Genomic DNA, 20,742 nt, shown 5'->3' on the forward strand with positions numbered 1-20,742 from the left:
ATTTCACTGCCGAGATTTGGCCTCGGATGAAGGACACTGTCACCTACCAGTGCTTGCGACTGCCAGCATGGACAGAGGTGGGCAAGAAACTGCAATTGTTCCTGCCAACTTTTTTATTATTATTATTTTGCATGACTGACTAATTTCCAAACATTTAGTGTTGCTCTTAGTGAAGCACTGCATGAGCATACAGGCCTTTTTACTCTCTTGGGCTATAGTCAGCTGAGTAATTATGTTATCATTTTTAATGTCATAAACTTCATTGTTTATAGAAAATACAGCAGGCAATGTAGAGGGCCAAAAAGGACAGTATTAGCTGTCTTGGTGTGTTTTCCAATTTAAGATATGGCTTCAATATGAGGGAAGAATTTCCATGGTACAAATCCCTAATCCTTACCCAGTAATTAGGGAATACATTTTCAGTATTATTATAATTCATACATCACTAGAAAAAAAGAACAGAAAAAATGGCTAGAAGCTACATTGCCATTTCAGCTACCTTCAAGCTAGACTAGAAGTTCAATGACCTGCTGTGAAAAAGCATTTTGCAGGATAGACTGCCAGGGCACCAGGAAAGCTGCAGCCCAGAGATAATTTGGATGTGAGTTTCAATTGGAAATGGAACACAAAACTGTGATGGAGAAATTGCTTCTCAGAATGTGAATGAAAAACTGAAGTAGAAAGGGCAAGTTCTGATGCACTTTAGCAAAGGCATTTCACAAATTTGTAAGAGGGATTATTCAGTCTCTAGCTAATTCCGAATTTAATTTTGTGCTTGAAGCATGAATTGAACCTCTACATCTGCAAAAGGCAATGTGTCTTCTCCCTAATTACAGTGCTCAATCTTCAAAATACCTAAGAGCATCCCAAAGAAGAACGTCAATCCTAATGAATCTTTAAAAATCTTCTAATCCAGGACACTAGGACAATAAGTTATTAATTGTAACAGTATAGCTATTGCACACATAGATAATTGTGGTTCATTATTGCATTTCCATATCTTAGAACATTTGGATTTCTTTTGTTCTGCTAAACCTCAGTGGACTGTTTCCCTCGTCTCTCTTTCAAGTCCTCCCCAAGGTCTGTGTACAAAACTCACAGAGGCTATAGATGAGAAAAGAACCCAGATCCAAAGAGAGAGCAATATTCCTGGTCTGTGCATTAGCTGAAGCTCTGCCAATCAGATCTCATTGCTTCCCACAGGAAAACTCACATCTCCCATGATTGTCAGGCATCAATTTGATTTGACTGCTGTGCCCTTTCATTGTTCATAATAAAATTCACAATGGAATTTAATCCTCTTTTTCATTACTGTTTCCTCCGTGTTCCTTTCCCTTTGGCATGTACATCTAAAGTAACTATTGATAATCCAGCAACCTTTCCAAAAACATCCCAACAGAAATGAACTAAGCTTGTTTTGAGTCAAGATAAATGACAGTGCCCTGCAAATAAAGAAGAACAAAGCATCCCAGAGCCTTGCAGATCCTGCTATTGCAATATCCATCCCTTCCATAATGTCTGACAATGACAGCAATCACTGTTAAGTAATGCCCAAAAGGAATCCACATTTTTATAGATAGCAGAGCACTGTTACTCATTGGGTTATCATATCTGTGGAATGATGCTATCTGGGAATGGACATATTATGCTGATAATTCTGGTCTCTCCATATAAAGCAGTTGCCATTTCCAGTATATATTTTTATACATGTGCATAAACATTTATATATATGTGTGTGTATGTGTGCACAGAAACACAGACAAAACTGATAATAATTTAACTGTAATAACACTTCAGCATAGCTGACCCTATAAAACTGGAAAAAATGCCCAGTCTCCTTATTGCTTTTCCTGCCCATTACACTTTAAACCAGATATTCACAGAAACCGTAACATTTTTATAACAAAATCCTCAGGCATAAGAAACTTTTTTATCTGTGGTGTTAATTCATTCCTTATTAAAATCTATCACTTCCAAACTTGGCCTGGAGTTCGAGTTCAAAACATTGAACTTTGAGGCTCATTATAATTTGGTTCAGGAAATAAATTAATTTAAAAAAACAAAGTCCATTTGGAGGAATGTTGTCTTTCAAGTCCTTTTGGATGGTCTGATTTGTGAGCTGAATGTGTAGGGTGATGACACCTATAGCAGTATATTACAGCTGGCAATTGAAAGGCCAGCAATTTGTGATTACCAGGCACTGGAGAGTTCAGTCATCCCTGTGTGTGCATAATACTCATTAGCAAGTGGGAGCTCCAAATATTCCATAAAACAGACCTTGAATTTCTAAGTCAGCAACCTCAATATCCATAAATGCCAGGCCTCACTGAACTGAGTGTTAATGGAGTTCAAGTCTGCATCTAATGGGGGGGGGTCTCAAGTTACTCATAAATATTAATCAGACTTATTTTAAGGGGTTTTATTTCCACTTCAGTCATTTAATAAAGGAAAGTAATGCCACAACCATTTTCTACCTTTATTCATGTGTGGACTAGATTAACGTGTAAATGAACAGCTGCAGATCTCAGCAGCAAAGTATATCATGACACTAGCACAAGACCAGAAAATGAAGCATCGCTGTGTATTTGACCAAAAAAAATACAGTATTTATTTTCTGTTTAACACATCCACAATCTATTTAACCTGAAAAACTCACAAGTGACTACATGATTCCTACACTAAGAGATATTTTAAAAATTCTATAGCACTGTATCATAAAAGATCTGTTTCATTTATAGCGTAAGAATGAGCACAAGCACGTGCTTTAAAAATCCATGGTTCAAGCAATGTTGAGTGTCTGCAGTATTCGTTCAAAAACTCCAATAAATTGCAACATTCCAGCTCTCTCACTGGTAATCCAGCACTATTTACAATGGGTTCAGGTTGCAGTGCAAACAGTGCTCCCATCCCTTTGTGCTCCTCTTGGGTTTGTTCCTGTGGTTACGGAGCTCTCTGCTCGGGCTTTTATTTGCACAGAAATGTGCCAGTTGGCCATTTGGCCTGCATATCCCACAAGGGACTTCCTTTCTACATAAACTCCTCTGGCCTATTTCACACATTATCATCCTGGGAAGCACTGATAAACTGTCCACTGTGTCTCCCAAACAATTCTGTCACAATAAAAATTTCATTATCCAGTCACAGAAACTATACAGTCGAAAGGGTAGAATTACACGCTTTTCCTCAACAGGACCCTTAGCAGGCTTTGCAGGCTGTGCCACCTTTCTGCCTGTGTCACTGGCTCCTGAGATGTGCCAGTTCTCTGGGACTCTTTTAGGGGGGTTACTGGTCTCCCCAGGTTCCTTTTGTTTCTGTGGCACACAGGCACCTGCAACCACCTGAGCACTGGAACCCCCAGTGCCAGGTACACCTGCACCAAACTGCCAGGTCCTTCAGCAGCTGTACCAGCAACTGCATCTGCATGGGCAGTCACCCACCCCTGACTCCAAAAAACATTGCCTTGCATCAATGAGAGCTGTCTGGAAAGATTAATTCTCCCATACACTGTGTTGTGTCATGCATCACAGCCATCCCTGCTCTGTGCAGTCTGCACATCCTGCAGGAGGAAAGGATGCCCTGTCCCAGTGGGGAAAGCAGAGCTGCAGCCCAGCACCCTTGCTGCTTTGCTGGTTAGGTACAGCAGACCTCTGGAGTCAGCACTTCCCTGGGACTTGCATAAGGCACGGGCCAGGAGCAGGTCACCGCAGGAGATCTCGGCGCATGTGTCACAGCAGAAGGTGCCAAAGGAGCTGGCTGCTGGTGACAGTGTCAGGGGCGGGAGCTCTCGTGCAAAGCCCTACCCTGAGCAGTCAGCACAGCAAACTGGCATGTACCCAGTAGAGATGATGAACAGGAGGGTTAAATATATACACTCACTGGTCAGATGTAGGGCATCATCTTCAAAAGACCCTGGCAGCACTAACAGACTCACCTACTTATTCAGGCTGGACAAAAGGTAGTTTTCAAATTTAGGGACAGGCTGTTCCATGTTTACTGTGGTAGAACTCCTCCTAAGTGACAGAGGAGGAAAGCACCTCACCACTTGGGGACTCTAAAATAAAAGGGTGTTTCCCCCTGAATAGCAGGGTCAGCAGCCAAATGGGTTGATGTGCATTTGGTTCAATAAGCTCATCAGTTCCAATTTGACCCAGTTATATGATCCATACAGAATGTTTCAGAGAAGAGATTATATAAAAGCACAGCAACTTTTCAAATTCAGCCTGGATCCCCCAAAACAATCTCTCTCAGTCTTATTTTATGAGTTATTTCTCCCTGCAAAAATAGCAAGAGGAACACAGATGACTGACAGCAATAAACTTACTGTGAGCTAATGACTTCACTCTGCATGTCCCCATTAGTTAAGGATGAATTAACAAACTGCTAAGCACGACTTTCAATATTACAATCCCTCTAACTCTTGTTCAGCTACACAAACGCCCTCCACTTATACACTCACACTCTTCAGTCACATTTGTTCCACCCACTGCTTAAGGAGGACACTAAATATATAAACAGAAAATCACTGTGATTGTGGGTGTATTCTGCCTGAGCAGCACACACCGAAAATATGTCCTTATAATCACATACGTATTTCCTTCATGGGCTTTATCAGCTCATGTGAGTCACACTGCCACACTTCCTTAAAATCTAGACAGTGATTTGGAAAGCTTATGCTAAAATATGAAAAAAATAGCAAAGAGCTTTCCCCTTCCAGATGTAAAGGGGCAAATCTCATTTCCACAGTTACCTATTACTCTTAAGGACTGGGAAGCAATTATCCACCCAGGAAAACAATTCTTAGTGTACTAAGCTGCCCTAAAAGCACATGAAGATTAACCAGAACTGAAAGTTATTAGGAAGGGATAACAGACTCCGTGGAAACTCAGACCACAACCAGTTTTCTTCTTTATGTCTCTGAGTCTCTAATTGCTTTAAAGTTTTCAGCTTCAAGGGTTAAGGGCTTAATACAGCCATACCATCTGCCCTCTTCCTGGAGATCTCTTCCCATACTGTCTTTTGAACTGAGCTCTTAATCTGCAGGTAGTGCAATACATTACAAATACCTCAGACAAGTAGATGTATAACCTGGCCAGCTGGCTGGTATTCAACACTTCTGCCCAAAATTGCTCTCTTTACCCAGCTTTTTCTGTTCCTTGTATCCAACCATTTCTGCTGCCATGAGCGTTTTATCCCTCTATTGTGCTGCATCCCTCATAGCTAAAGGCTCCTTGCTGTCTTTCTCTTCATCCCATTCACACTCAGAACCCCTCTTACTCTCTAAATTCTGAAGTAGCTTTGTCATTTTTAGTCCAGTAATCTCATTTTATCACAATTAGAAAAAAAAAGAAGAAAAAAGAGAGATGGGAGAAAGACATAAAGAAAAAGAGAGAAAGATAAAACTAAATTCTCCTCACTTTCTATGCACCAGTGGTTCTACACCAAATCCCAAAGACAGAGTGCTATGGGTTTCAGAAACAATGCCTCCCAAATGACTTAGCAGGCTATTTTCAGAAGAAGTACCACTCTTTAAATGGCACGTGCAGCCCAAGCCAGAGGAGTATCAGCAACACCTGGGCCTGCAGACAGCTGCCTAAAGTTCCTGCTGTTCCTGGAGGAGCACGGGTGCGTTCCCAAATGCCACAGTGCCCGAGCCCTGTCCCACCCCTGGCACCTCACCCACTCTGTGCACACAGCAGTGACAGCTGCCAGGTACCACGCTGCTGCTGGGGACGTCAGCCTGCCCAGCTGCTCCTACAGAGGTTCAGAAAAGAAATCAAAGCAGGGATCATGCGATTCCTCAGCGCACGGCATTTCTGTTCTGACACATTCCTGTGGCTGTGGGCGGAGGATCCAAACAAAATGATGGTGCTGTTTCTTAGCAGCCGTATCATTTGAGTTGTTTCTGAACTCCTGGGTGCTTCTATTTCTCAACAGAAGATTGAGATTCTGTGTCTCAGTAGAAATATTTTTATTTCTCTGTTTAAAAACAATGGAAGTTTCATCTTGTGACCACAGCAAGACAAAAAAAGCAGCACAACCACCACTGGGCTTTAGAGAGTCATCCCAATGATCAATTATCTTAAACAAAGCTGCAGATGCTAATCATCAACTCAAAGCTTTTGCAGATAATGAGATGTGCTGTATAGATAGCAAGATGAACAAAGCCAGAAATTCACTAGCAATGCACTTCATTCATATCCTTTATATAAGAAAAAAGATTCAAAGTTCCAAAGCAATTAATCTTACACTGAGATGCTTATTCATCTCAACTTCCCATGAGCAGGGCTGTGTATGTGAACTTGCACAGACCAAGGGATGAAGCCTTTTGAGCATAATTATACTTCTGAGACAATTAAGTAGCTATTCTTTAAACTCTTCAGCAAGTCATTCCCATTCGTCTTTGCTCTGTCTCTTTTCCTCCTTGTTAGAGTAACAAATTTGGCATCTTGTAGCCTGCTTCCTTACACTCAGACTTCAGAGCTGCTCTTACAGTGTGATTGATAATTGTCACTGTAATTGGACCCCCCAGAACTGTCCTCAGGATGGGAATACTATTCATGTAGAAACATATAGATAAACTACTCAGTGAGAGCTTGAAGTTATCCCTAACACAAGCCTACATCCCTCTGTATTTGGTTAATTTTTTTCCCAGTGTCAACAAGATTAAAAAGAGGGCTCAAAATCATTGGCTTTAATGCAGAAACAGCATCATGCTTTGAGGAGTACGAAAAGATGCCCCTGTATGGACAAGCAATTAAATCTTCAGTTGGATGTTTTACATCAGCAAAGAAGAGGGAAGAGGTTCCTATCCACTGCACAAAAAATTCATTTCAATGTGTAAGTGAACTGGCATAGATAGGAGAATGATAGAGAAGCAGCAAGGAAAAAAATCAAATAAGAAAAATCACAGGAGAAAGACATGAGCAGAGGAAATTGGAAGCTCTAAAATATATTTCAAAAGGCCATTTCAGTACTGGGTAAATGTAAAAAAGAGATGAGATCATGGCTTTTTGTATGTGCAATCAGATATACTTTTACACAAATTATTTGGTCTTATCCAAGTATATAGTATAATCCAAAATGGTTTTTCCTCTTATTAACATATTATTCATACAAAGAAACTGTGTTTGTTGAAGTCATTAGAATGTTTTCTTCTTATAGTTATGGAACTCATTAGGTTTACAATCATTCACTGAAATTATTCCATACCCTGATGAATGCCCTGTTACACATGCCGAAGAATAATTCAATCCTACTTGGGGCTCCGCTGTTTTACAGGCTTAGTCTTTGAGAATAATATATTCTACAGAAGCAATACATGTGAAATAAGATTTCTGCTTTTGTTTGTGTTTGCCTATTTATTTAAACAACCTCATTCAGGCTCCACTGGGGCTTTCCCAGGAGTACTCTCTTAGAATGAAACTTTCCCCTCAACAATACCTGCTTTTAGTCTAGAGAACTTGAAAGAGACTTTTAGTGATACAGCAAAGTGATGCTGGTCTGAACTCTAGGTTCATCCCTTCTAGTTCACCAAAACAGAGTTATGTAAGTTCACAGCTAAAAAGATTATCCATCGAACTACTGAAGTTAGACATGGATTACAAAATCAGGTCGAACTAGTTCCGGGCAATTACTCTTTACATTTAATTTCTTGGTGTTTTGTTCCAGTTCACCTGCAATGTACTTTGTAACTCAGTAGAAGAAATTTCATTATTAGGGCTTTTTTATTTATTTTTTTTTTTATTTTTTCCCCCTCACATTTGGTGGAAAGTCAGTGGCAGTTGTGGTTTGTTTTTCCTGAAAATGGTCATCTAGGCCTGTGAGAAAAAGTGCGATAAGGTATCAAACAGTTCTGGGACTAAAAGGAGCATACCTACAAGAATTTCTACACTTCCTATATGTCCAACTAGTATTATGTCCAACTACAATTCTCTTTACTAGAGCCCACACCATTTGCTACAAATTTAGGGATCCTTCGCATGAGAAAAGTAATGTTTTAGCATTCCTGGGTTGTTCAGAGTAACTTCTAATGGTAATGAAAAAATGCCATAAAGATATTCACAGTTCCCATGGTTTCTGCATTCAACATGCTTGCTTATCTTCTGGGCAAGATGAGCCAGGGCACAGATATTTCATAATGAGGTTTCATTCACCTGGGTTTTCCCTATATGTATTGCTATTCTGTAAGTTTTAATATTGAATTTTGTAGACAATTCATTTGAATTATTTTAAGCAACTAAAAATGAGTTAAAGATATAAGCATTTGTATGCTATGGAAGTCCACAGGTCAAAGTGCAACCACAGGGTAAGACTTTTCACACTTTGCTCCCACCCACTTTGTTTTGTACCTGATATCCAGAGTCAAGGTGAAGCATAAAAATGCAGCACCTTCAGTATTTTGATGAGATTTTTCTTAAATGGCTTCAAGTGCTTTCCCTTCTATTTCATTTATTTTCTTTCTCTGTGATTTAATTTTTTTGTGTTGGATGAGAAGTATCAAAAATGCTGAAGTTGTAAGCATGAAAGAAATGCAAAATTAAAGGAATGAAAACCCAAGTGCTGCTCTGGCTACATTTAGAGGGGTTAGCCCACACTGAGAAAGACAACTCAGATCCTCCCTCAAGCTACAGAAGATTTTTCTTCATTAGTATGGGACCAATAATTCAACCTCTCTGAATCAAATTCCTCATTTAAAAATGGCTCCGAATTATAGCACCTAATAATTCTTAACAGTATTACACAAACAGAAAATAATATTCAAGAATATGTGAATGTTTGAAAGGCAGCCATTGCAGGTCATCTAGTCATTCCTTCACCCAAGTTAGAAAGGTTTCTTCCACGTCCCCTCTAAACCCAAGAGATGGATATGATGACACTATTATTTCCATATATACACCAGACAAAATGCATCAGTCGTGATGATGACACCTCTTCCAATTGTTTAATGTTATAACAGGAGTAAAATCCATGTGCTGGAAGACTTACACACTCATTGTCTGCCCCATGAAAATTCATGTCCTGTGGTTTATGGAACAGGAGGCCACTATGCTAAGTCCTGCTATCTGCCATTCCTCTTACACTGAAATTCACCATTCTTACCCTCAATTGCTTGTTACTGGTGACATTATACCCATATTTATCTTTTGATAAAGTTCTCTCTTTCACTGATAGAGAAATGTAGACTCAACACACACATCTCTGTAAAAAAACAAAGATTATGTAATACACACCATATTTTAATCTGATAGAGGATTTCATCAGTCACACCACAGAAAATTTTCAATTACCATATTTCTATTTGCTTCCACAGGTGAAACATGAAGCTTTCTACAATCAAAAAGGAGTTCATACCCTCTGTGGAGACTGAGTCATCATTGCTGTTTTCAAATATACCAAACATGTACAGCAAGTTTTCTACTGCAGGGCAGAAGTGCCAAGAGGATCTACAATTCTTCTATTTCATGTTAGAATAAAAAATATTTGTTTGAAGAACAATTAAACAAGTCACCCTAATTCAATTTCATAGACATTCTTTCATCAGCAGTTTGAATGAAACCATCCTAGAGTAGGGATCTCACACATCAGTTCAGAACTGAGCTAAACACTTTTTAATAGCAAAACAGTCATGCTGAAAGATAACTCGTCTACTAAGGAATTGCTCAAAGACAAAAATAAAGGAAATAAATAGATGGATAAATACTCTCTAACACTTAGGCCAGCTTTACTTTGTGATGTATATGAAACACTTTCTGAAAATAGAGGCCGATGCCCTTGGCAGTGAGGCGAGTTAGAATTGAGTGGAAGAGAACTCCTGTCTCAGCACCAAGAAGTAATTTTACTTTATTTTTAACTTTTTTTTATTATTATTTTAAAGACTTCAAGAGAACAGTACTAGCAGGCTCAGAGCTACTAAAACTGAATTAACTGTGCATACACAGAGAAAGAAAAGAAAGGAAAAAAAGCTTGGTCCCTACCATCTCCCACAAACTGAAGGAGCGCGAGATCAATTTGTCTTTTCCAAGGTGATCCTTTCTGGAGAGCAATCCCATAGCCAGTAGTGGCAAAGATGTACCCACTGCCTATTGTGACAAGTTTGCAGCCTTCATCTCTTCCAGCCTTGTAATTCAGCACTGCTGCATCATAGATGAAAGCATCCAACTTCCTGAAATAAAAGAAAATATTTTACAAACCAAATCATTAGGAACAGCTGTTGTCAGACTTCTTTTGTCCTTGATGTTAGGACCCTGTTGAATATCATATGGATTCTTTGATATCATTAATTACATATCCTGCTCTGCTGTATCTAAAATTAACAAAAGGCATCTATTTTAGTGAGGGGAAAGTAGGACACATAGTTTTGCATTTCTATTTTAAGGGATGCTGTTAAAAAATACTGAGCAGGAGAAACCAATCTACAAAATGTCTTGCCCTGATATCTTCGTATCTTTGCTCTTGGTATGGATGGTATGCTCTTGAGATTAAAAATGGTCTCCGAAACCAACAGAAATTACAGCAGGGAACTTATAATTGAAACAACAATAGGCAATTAGTTTATTTAAAATACTGAAGGAGACTGAAAATGTTCACCAGTTTTACATACACACCTTTGTTTTACTTCTCTTTCCAAAAATAAACAGTGAAGGTGAAGTCCCTAATAAGACAAAACCCTTGATGTACTGGAGCATATCTCATAAAGCTACCTAAATCCCACTTAAATATGATAGAAAATATTTCTTTATAATTCACAGTTCCAAACATATTATTCGTGTATCTGGAGCACAGCAGGAAGAAAGGAACTTGTGAAAAATTTTAAGCTTTTACTCCGTCCACCTAAAAATGGAAGAATGGGATAATCCCATTCTCTGAAGAATACAGGGAACACAATAAGAGTGGAAAACAAGTCCAGTAAAGAAAGGAAAAGAAGCAATGTCCTCCAGGGATACTGCTCAGAAGCACTGTAAAGCAAGTGAGAAGGCAGGTGCATGGATGTTTCACAAATGAAGGCAGTGAAAAGGCACATAAAGAAGAGGAGGCCATTTGGAAGGACAATCACCTGACAGCAGCAGATCCCAGACAAAGAAAAGGCATTCGTACACTGCCAGAAATTCATATGCAAACTTCAAAAAGAAACAGATAAAGCTTTATTTTGCATTACTGCCCTCATCTGCAGCCAAAACCTTTCAAGATGTTTACTACTTGCAGAAGAGCAGCAGCCTACAACAGCAAGAGGAAAAAGCTGTTGGGGCCTCAGCTCCAACCTCACCTGAATGACACACAAAAGCAAAGCCACCCCATTCCCAGGAGCTCACCCTACCTTCGCAGCATCTCTGTGATCCCCCAGGAAGTCAGAGGGGTAGGAAGGACACGGCCACACAATTGGCTTTGCTGGATGCTGTGGAGGAGTCTCCACCTGCCTCCCCCACGGGCTGTGCAGCCCCAGGTACTGCCAGCTCTGCCTGCTGAGCCTCTGCAGAGGCACAGAGCATCACCTGCAGCAGTGCTGAAACCATCTGGTGGGCTGCATCTGACACAGTTTGGCACAACACTGCCCACCAACAGTTGGGGCCTGTCTCCACAGAAAGGCAGCTATAAAAATAAATGGACTGTGGCACAAACAGGTACAACAGCATCAGCTTCAATTCCATTATATCAGGATGCACCAGTTGTGACTTCTGTTGCTATGAAGTTTGGGAGTCACGCTTGCTACTAAGCTTAAATCAGTTTATGTTGAGAAAGCTTTTCATTTATACCCACAGAAAGAAGCAAGACCTAGACATATCACATTTTGACTACTAAGAGAAAAAAAGCCCCAACGAGCTTTCATGCATATCATAATTCAAAGTTTATTCATAAATAATCAATCAACAAGAACCCTAACTTTTTCAGAACTCTAAATCAAATACCAAAAATGCGGCACTAAAGAAACATATGTCTATCTCACATTAAACCAAGAGTAATACCAGGAGAGAATTAAGTTGTTGGATTTTGTCTGCTGTCATGAAAAAGGAAACTTCCTGCCACTAATTACTGTTTTTTATTGCTTTTCTTCAAGGATATTTATCCCAACAGTCACCATTCAAGTAATCTAATTGAAATTTAGTGAAGTGGTTAATTCAGAGTAGAGGTGGTTCATGCAACCATTTAAGAAAATAGTTGGGCCATCAGTTCTCTTGCTTTTCTCCTCTTCCCTAAAATTCAGTTGGTGCAACCTTCAGTTTATAAGTCAGATTAGCTCCAGCAATGCTCAAAATCTGGTTTCCTCCTTCCTTTAAGTGGATAACTTAATATGCAGAAAATCACTAAACATCTGGTAGGCGATGTCACAAATTCAATCCATAAATAAAACACGGATGGCTACCTGACACTGGGGGTAATTAAATTGGAAAGTCAAGAGAGTGCTGGGGCACTGCCCAAGCCTGCAGCCCTCTATAAGATCAGAGTTTTCTAAATGATGGGCTTTGATGCAGCAGTTTAGAGACAATCTTTGCTTGTATGAAGACCAAAACCAAAAAGTCTATGTCCTTTGGGTAAGCTCACAGTGGAAAAAAAACCCCACAAACTTGCCTGCTGTACCCTCAAGATATTGTAGCTTTTCTGCTCTACAGCAGACAATTACCCAAATCAATGCAGCCCAGCCTTGCTCGCTGACACCCACAGTTATCTGAGGGGAGGGAGGAAGGGAGGACTCTTCTCCTCTCAGAGGATGCTCATGGCTCAGGAACTGGGAGGTGTTGCTCTCTACGTGGGTACAGACACTGCTGCAACCAGACAACTTAAAACACACTCTGGAACTTGTCATCTGTTTATTCTGGGATTTATAGTTTTGCAATGCAAGCACATAAAACACATGGTGTCAAACACAGAGAAAATATAAAGACTCAGCTATTCTTCTGTCAAAACAGTCTCAGAAATATAAAGGAAGATCTCTTTGCTAAAGACTCCAGGGCAAAAGCCTTGTGCTGCATCTGAAATTACACTCTTCACATGCAGTTTGCCTCCTTAGTTACTGAGCACTGCAGTAAAACCTTGGGACAGAAAGACAAAGCACCGCCAGAGTTTCACTCACTCGCTGTGGAAGCGCCTCCCCAGTTTCCCAGGAGTCTGGGATCAGTGCAGTGCTCACACATGGAACAGGTTCTGAGGATGCAGAAGGCTTTACTTTTGAGGACTTTTTCTATACTACTTCTATAAGGTCACAACAAATCCCATTACACAAATCAATTTAAAAACATGAGATACTTTCCTGACAGATGCTGAGAGCTGAAGGTTCTGCTGTCAGTTGCTGCCCAATGTCTTAACTGTAAATCAAAAATTGATTGCCCTGAAAAACTCTTGGTGTCCACAAATACAAACTTATATTCACAATATATTTTCTGCATTTTCAACATAACTCTTATAACCTCTCAAGGCTTAATCATCTCTTCATCGTGTGCTGATTACAGAAGTACTGTTCCTGCAAAGCTCCAGAACACGCCGTACCCCTGCAGCGTGGGCAGGGAGGAACAAGTCCCAGCTGAAGCTCTCAGATTTTAGGGCACCCAACTCTTCCATCACTAGGGGTGAATTTCTGGCATCCAAATTTTTAAGAACTTTCACATAACTATAAACATTTCTCAATTAGCGTTTCCAAAAATGGAGACAGCAAAATCTGGGCAAATCCAAAAATGTGACCCTTTCTGAGCTGTTTGCAAAGCTGGCAGCTAGACCAGCCCTGAAGGAAGACGAGGCAGGGATGTGTGCAGGCCAGAAGGCTGCTGGGAACACAGAGGACCTTCCTTCCTGCCATATCTGTGTGGGAAAAGCCACAGCTGCTGTTTTGCTGGGCTCTGATGGAACAGCCAGGCTGGGTACATGGCAGGGACTGATGGACACAGGAGCCCATCCTTGTCTTGTCATTCTCCAGGCAGGACTGGGAAGCCTGGACCGCCAGCTCTCCCTTTTCTTTCTATAGAGACTGGCAAGCCCCAGGTGTTGATTCTTGTGGCAGCAAAACTGCAGTGGGCTGCAAGCTGAGCACACTGCTGCTGAGGTCCCACCCTCAGTGCAGAGCAGCTTCCAAACGCCAAGCACAGACCACGACCCACAGAGGCTCAGAGCCTCCTGCAAGCCTCAGTCACGTACAAATGAACAATTCACTTGTCAGCTCAGTGCAGCCACACCAGGGAGTGAAAAGCTTTGTCACATTGTGTAGGTTTAAAGAAACTGGTAAGAAATACTAGAGAGCTGAGAGAGAAGTGCCAAAGCGGGAATGCGAGAGCAGGTTCATAACTGCCGTGAGCTGGTCAGACAGACCAGGCACCTCCAGCCAGTGCAGGGCAGCAGGACCACAGAGCTGTGGCTCATCTGAGCAACAGGCAGGTCTGCAAACTTCCTCACAACGACTGCAATAATCCTGGCTAGCAGGAAAAATAAACTGTTTGGAATATTTATATAACAGTCACTACAAAGGAATATTTATATAACAGACACTACAAAGGCAAATGTCCTTCATCATCAAGCAAGCACCAAGAATTTTATCTCACAGTATCAGAGAACATCAGATGGTATGAAATCATGATTTGGAATAGTTCTAGAAAAACCCAAAAGGGCATTACTGAATGTAATAATATGAAGTGGAAGATATGTGAAAAATAAGTGTGGACAGTCCCATAACTAAACATTTATGATTCATCAAGAAGGATAAGAGTTGAAAAATCAGGATAGCTATTGCAAAAACTCATTCTCAAGCATTGCTGTACACATGCAAAATTGCCTTGTAGAGAAAATTTAAGTTAAAGAAAAAGGTACAGAAAAGCAATTTCAGAAAAGTTGAAAACGCTTCCCTATAATTTTCCCCATCTTTATTATTGACACAACTTTTCATAAAATTCCTATGATGAAAATTGAAAAGGAAGATGAGACAAATGCTCCTTTATTAGTCACTTCTCCCTTAACAACAGAAGTACAATACAATTGAAAAATGTTCCTTTGCTTCCTTAACCAACTACACGATCCTTCAATGATTTTGTTCTCTTGATAGAATGAGAAGTAAAATCTAAAATGCCAGCCTGCTCAGTAGTTCTGGAGCCACAATGACATTAGGCAAAAAAAAATGGTGTTCACTTAAAGTTGGATTAAATTTAAGCACATATTTTTAGAGATCATCAATAGAAGTGTTGGGAAGGCAGCAAGTACAAACATACCGTCTGTAAGATCTGATGGGTTTACATTATAAACTTTCATTTCATCCCTTCTTTCTCCACAGAAGGGATAAAAGAAAGTATGTCAAGAGTGAACAACGAGGGAAAGCATCATTTGTGTCTCTGTGTCCTGGGGTTCCAGCGCTGAAAGGTCACTGTGGAATGACACCGCAATCAAAGGGAAAGAATGCTGCTCTGAAGATGAGGCTTCCATGAAAGTCTCTAAAGTGACACTTAGATACTGCTGGAGCAAAAGCAGATATTTAACCTTTAGCATGAAGGACTGTTGATTTCCCTTATACAGTTTTGACTAAAATGCATTTCAGGTTATCTGATGCACTTCATCACCAGCAGTGGCTTTATCTTTCAGTCCACATTCAAATGGCTCCTCACAGATCTGAACTTCACACACACCAAGTGGATTTCCTGACATCTTGATATTGCCAATTCATTAGGGGAAAATTGAACAACCACCCCCTGCAGCAATGCAGGTCAGCAAAGTATAACCCAGTTAAATGATGAGCTCATGAGCACAGACCAGCTTTCAACTTTTCTCTCAGCTCAAACTATCCTCACTTCAATCTTCACACAGGAAACACAGACAAAATTTGAAAGAGCAGGTTCTGACAGACCACCATGAGAGGTTGTGGAGGCTTCACCTTGCCTGTCGGGGCAATCCCAGCTGCCAGGAAATCCACAGAGAACCTCCCTTGGCTTTGGTTACCTGAATGGGCACATTCACCCTCCTCACTCATGGGAGCTCCCATCCACCATCCCTCTGCCCAAACCCTTCCCAGTCCCTGTAACATTTCCCTTAGCAACAAAATAATGGAAAATTTAGTGTGCCTTTATGATTAATTTATACAAAGGACGATTGTCCCACTTCACATCTCAGAAGCCAAGCCAAGAAGTTTTTGCAACACATCAGTTTATCAAAACACAAAACTCGAAGAGCTGAGTGGGGGGAATATATTTTTAGATTAAAGATTTTGTCCCAGTTACAATAGTACAATGAAGGATAAATTCAGCACAGCTCACCAAGTACCTGATCTCAACCCCAAATGAAATGAAGACTAAAACTCAGAATAGCTTCTGAAAAGAATGGGGGTTAGATGGCACACAGCTACTTCCACCTCTTCATTTTAGTTCCAGTCTATTTGTAATATTTAGAGATATTAGATAGATAACAGCATTACCTAAAAAAGCTATAATGCAGACAAGGGAAGTAATCTTAAAAAAAAAAAAAAAAAAAACACAATTAAAAAAAATCCAGAAGAGTACGCAGCTACTGAGTAAAGGAATTGGAAATAAATTACTAAAAATTATTTTTTCCTAGAGGAAAGTTTCTATGCATCAGGTGAACAGGAGAAACAGGGTTGGTTGTTTTTCTTTCTTTAAAAAAAAGGCAGCAAAAGAAGCAATCTTCTGGACGGAAGAAGGAAATTCCCAAAAATGTAAGAATTATAAGAATATGAGAAAAATTGCATTTCCTGAAAGCCAGCAAGTTATGGGGAAACAGGAATTGGCCATCAGAAAAACTGATGCCAGAAAATCCTGCTATGAGTGGAAATGCCATAGGAGTCTTTAAGCCTGAGCTGGCAGCTTGTAGTGTTGAACTCTGCTCACTTCAGCAGTGAAATGAAAGCTGTGCTCATTCAGCCACACATTTCTTTCAAGAACTAGATTTCAGAATTGATACTGAAGAGATCCCTCTGAAAAATATTCCTAGATAGAACAGCGAATTTAAATGTTTTCACATCTCTGCAGCCCTCTGGCACAGACAGCAGTTGCCCAGTTGCAAACCAGCTTTCCAATTCTTAACTCGTGTGGCTACAGCTGGAACATCCATTTGAAATCATTCCCTGCAGAGCACAATGCCAAAATGAACATTAGAGTGAACACTGAAACATATATTAGATTAAAGCACCACAGAAAGCATCATAATGTAAATTAAAATTGTTACCCCAGCCATTTGATGCCAATTTGAATGAAGTTATTGATTGCAGAAGTTGTCTGAACTTGGTCAGCCAGGACAGAAAACCCTGAATGGGCCAAACTGTTTAGCAGTGATGTTTTTTCACAGAAGGTCAGGAAGGAAACAGTTATTCACATTTTAGCTCCTTCAGAGAGTTTTAAGGAAAGTGTATTTGTACAATAATTTAGTGCTTACTGTCAAAACTGAGAGTGGTAAGTAGACACCCTGCAGTACAGCAAACATCTGGCTGTCCCAGGTAGTTCAGGATCCTTGCTCAGTGCTCTTTGATGTTTTCCCTGTGTTTATATGCTGAGAGTACCCATACATGGTGCTCTCTCTTCATGTATCATAGCAGCTATGCTGGAGGGTTGCAAGCAATAAATTATTACGACTACAGATATCTCATGCTGCCTACAGGCCTTTTCCTTTCTCCCTCAAACACCCTTCAGAGTTAACCACCCCTGTTAAAAATTGGGTTTTAACAGAGTTAACCATCCCTGTTAACCCTTAAAAATTTGGTTAAAGATTTGGAAGTTTCTGTGAGTCCTAGGTGTAAGCTGCTATTGTATCCCCATGAGAACAATGAAGAATTTGTGCTTTTAATGAAAAATTAAAATATATCATTTTTCTTTCAAACAGACTACTTCTCTCACAGCTTGACCTCCTCTTCTCAGGTGAAAAGGCATGAACCACAGAAAAAACAAACACTAGGAAGTTTTTCCTTTGGTGAAAATGTTGATATTTTTTGTGTAAAGATAAAACAAAAATATTGAAATTGGTTTTGCATTGAAGTGGAGAGATGTCAGCTGGCTGCCTAAAAGACAAGTTGGGTTTGACTTTAACTTTAGGCACATCACTACTTAATTGGCAGTCCTAATTAGCAGCAGCACCTGCTGGGCACAATCCCAGCTGTGCTGCAGCTGATGGAAACAGGGACGTTTGCCTCCTGGTTATGCCTGTGCCACGCTGCAGAGGCTGCCAGCTCAGCCTCTGACCTGGTTGTATTTGTTCAACAAATAACAGAGTGTGTGAGGCTGTGAATTGGATAATTTATAATCACTGTGAGAGCAACAAAAATCCAATTCAGGCCAATAAACTCACAGATGGGGTTAAAAGGCCATTGGGGCCTTCTGGGGTCTTCTTGTGCACTCGCTCTGCTTAGTGCTGTAAGATTCTATAAAACATGTTAATAATCATGTTCTTTTCACATGGGAGAGTGGGCTTGCAGGGTGGAAATAACTTCTCATGCCATTTGCACTACTTCCAGGTGTTTCTGCTGGCATTATAACTTGTCATTAAAGGATGCTGAGGATACAACCATCACGTGTCCCTGTCAAAGTGACAGCTCAGAACAGCCTGCAGGCTGAGAGCAGCTCCTCAGGGGCAGCTCATAAATCATGGGGATGTAACCCTTCACATCTGATAACCCAGCACAGCTGAGGCTATTGCTGCTGTGGCTGTGGCAGTGCAAACATGCTGCCACCACAGCAGCCTTTCCAAGCAGCCCTGTAATTCCATCAGCATGTCAGAGAGGACGTGGGAATAAGGTGCTCAACTGATGTGTATCAACACAAGCACTGCTGTCTTTAACAGCAAGGCAGATGAAGTCCCAAGTAAACTTTAGCATCAAATCCCTGAACACACAGTCACAGCTGTGGCTGGCAATAAAAGCTGTAAAGCACTCATGACAGCCAGGGGATCTGCAGCTGCACACGGGGCTGTTTGCCTGGGGAGCACCAGGGACTCATTCCTGCAGCTCCCTTGGAAGGAAGTGACGGGCAACAGGCAAGCAAACATTTCCCATTTTATCCCTACAGTAAAAAGAGCCTCTCCCAATTAAATTTTCTCATTTCAGCCATTAGCAGTTAAATCCCAGACTATATGCCACTGTAGATGTGCTGGGGCAAAGGTGAGAACATGAAATGAATTTCCAGTTTATTGCCATTGCAATTTCTCCTCTTGACAGTTTTACAGCCACAAATAGAAACACTGCGTGCAAACTCAAGAGCTATGAGCTCATACAACCCACACCAGAGAACTGCAACTGGAAGGTTGCTTTGCCTGCAAAAAGATGATATTCTTTAACTATAATCTCTTCAGGAAAAATATAGCCAGGCAAACAGAAGGAAGCACACCCAAAGAGCCACTGCAAACATATCACAATAATTAATGACTTCCTATTTGAGAACTTTTTCTCTCTTCAAAAAGCACAATCAATAGGATCTGTCCCCCTGGTACAGAGGGTTCTAGAAATGTAAATCAATTAAATGCAGCATGGACAGAAATGCTTGCAATGCATTTTAAAGGCTGTATTTGATCAATAAACATCTCAAGAGCTCAGAGGAGCCTCCACGGCTCTGGCAGAGCCGGCCACTCCTACCAAGAACACATTAGCTAATGCCTTACAGACTCTTCTCTTCTGAGCAATGCTCAGGGCAACAACTGCCATTTCTCTTCTCATTAAGGAACAAAACCCTACAGAAGCCCTGAGCTGCTTGGTCCTGCCTAAGGAGCAATCCCAAGCTCCACACGTAGCAGAGCACATGTGGACCATCTGATCCCCTAAATGCATGAAATTTAGTGAAAAACACAAGTACACGTTTTTACAAGCTTATAAGATCAAGATTGCTTTCAGTAGCAAACTGCATTGAAGGAGGGACAATATTTTGCCATTTTGAAAATTATTAAGTAGTACTTCAATAAAAAGATCTTCCTTTTTAACAGACCTGGTTGCAAACTGACACATTAAATGAATAAATTTCTGCTGTTGTTCAAATGGTGTTTCAGCATCTTCCTGAGAAATACATCTCAGAAATAAGACCCTAGTGACAAGAGATGGATATTACTGAGTCTTTACAGAATATTTTTAAGATCTTTCCAGAAACAAGTGTTGATTTTGTATCAAAAAGGAAAAACCAATAAAGCTGATAACTTTGCCTTCTCCCCTGAACACCTTCATGAATAAGCTGCAGTGAACCCCCTATGGGGATTCACCTGAGGGAGTAGGTGTAATGTCAATGTCAGACTAACACAAAAATCTCATTTCCACTTTGATTTGCAGCATTTCCCAGGTGATAATCTCAAACATTTTTGACGGTAATGGAACAAGATAGGTCCAAGCCTATTGCCCATGCAAGGAAATTGCTTGTTCAAATTAAAAAAAACAAAGGCAGATGCTTTCCTTGTACATTAATTTCTGAAACAGTACCAGCTTTACCTCTCAAAGACGAAACCAGAAAGGGGCTGGGTATGCTTTCAAGGCTTCCCAGACACAGACAAGAGCACATTCACCTCTGCATGTACAGCAATACTCCAACACAAGTCTTATCTAACCCTTACACCTGACCAGGAAATAAAGGCAGGAATACCCTTTATTTTATACATATTTCTATCCATATTTCTCCCCCCCAGGCTTTTTCTGGACAGAAGTAGCTGATTTTCCACTTCTTGAAAGAAAGCAAGAAGAAAGCAAGCAAGCAAGAAAGCACACAGCAGTTTGGTTTTTAATTTGTTTTCAGAAATCTGTGCATCTGAAATTTTATGTTTGTCTTCCCACTTTCTCCTTCCAGTTCAATTCAATAACATTAT

At 40.5% G+C, this 20,742-nt stretch overlaps 1 protein-coding gene across 8 annotated transcripts in view; it reads right to left on the bottom strand.

The window, feature by feature from the left end:
• The window catches only part of GRIN2A (glutamate ionotropic receptor NMDA type subunit 2A), a 161,853-nt gene that overhangs the window by 10,464 nt on the left and 130,647 nt on the right, over window positions 1–20,742 (bottom strand). For all 8 annotated transcript variants that reach the window (XM_068206730.1, XM_068206729.1, XM_068206728.1 and 5 more), the window contains one exon: window positions 9,975–10,162. In XM_068206730.1, the coding sequence (XP_068062831.1) occupies window positions 9,975–10,162 (188 nt within the window). The remainder of the gene's footprint in view (window positions 1–9,974; window positions 10,163–20,742) is intronic.

The sequence above is a fragment of the Anomalospiza imberbis genome, chromosome 16 (genome assembly GCF_031753505.1).
Source record: "Anomalospiza imberbis isolate Cuckoo-Finch-1a 21T00152 chromosome 16, ASM3175350v1, whole genome shotgun sequence".
Taxonomy (NCBI): Eukaryota; Metazoa; Chordata; class Aves; order Passeriformes; family Viduidae; genus Anomalospiza; species Anomalospiza imberbis.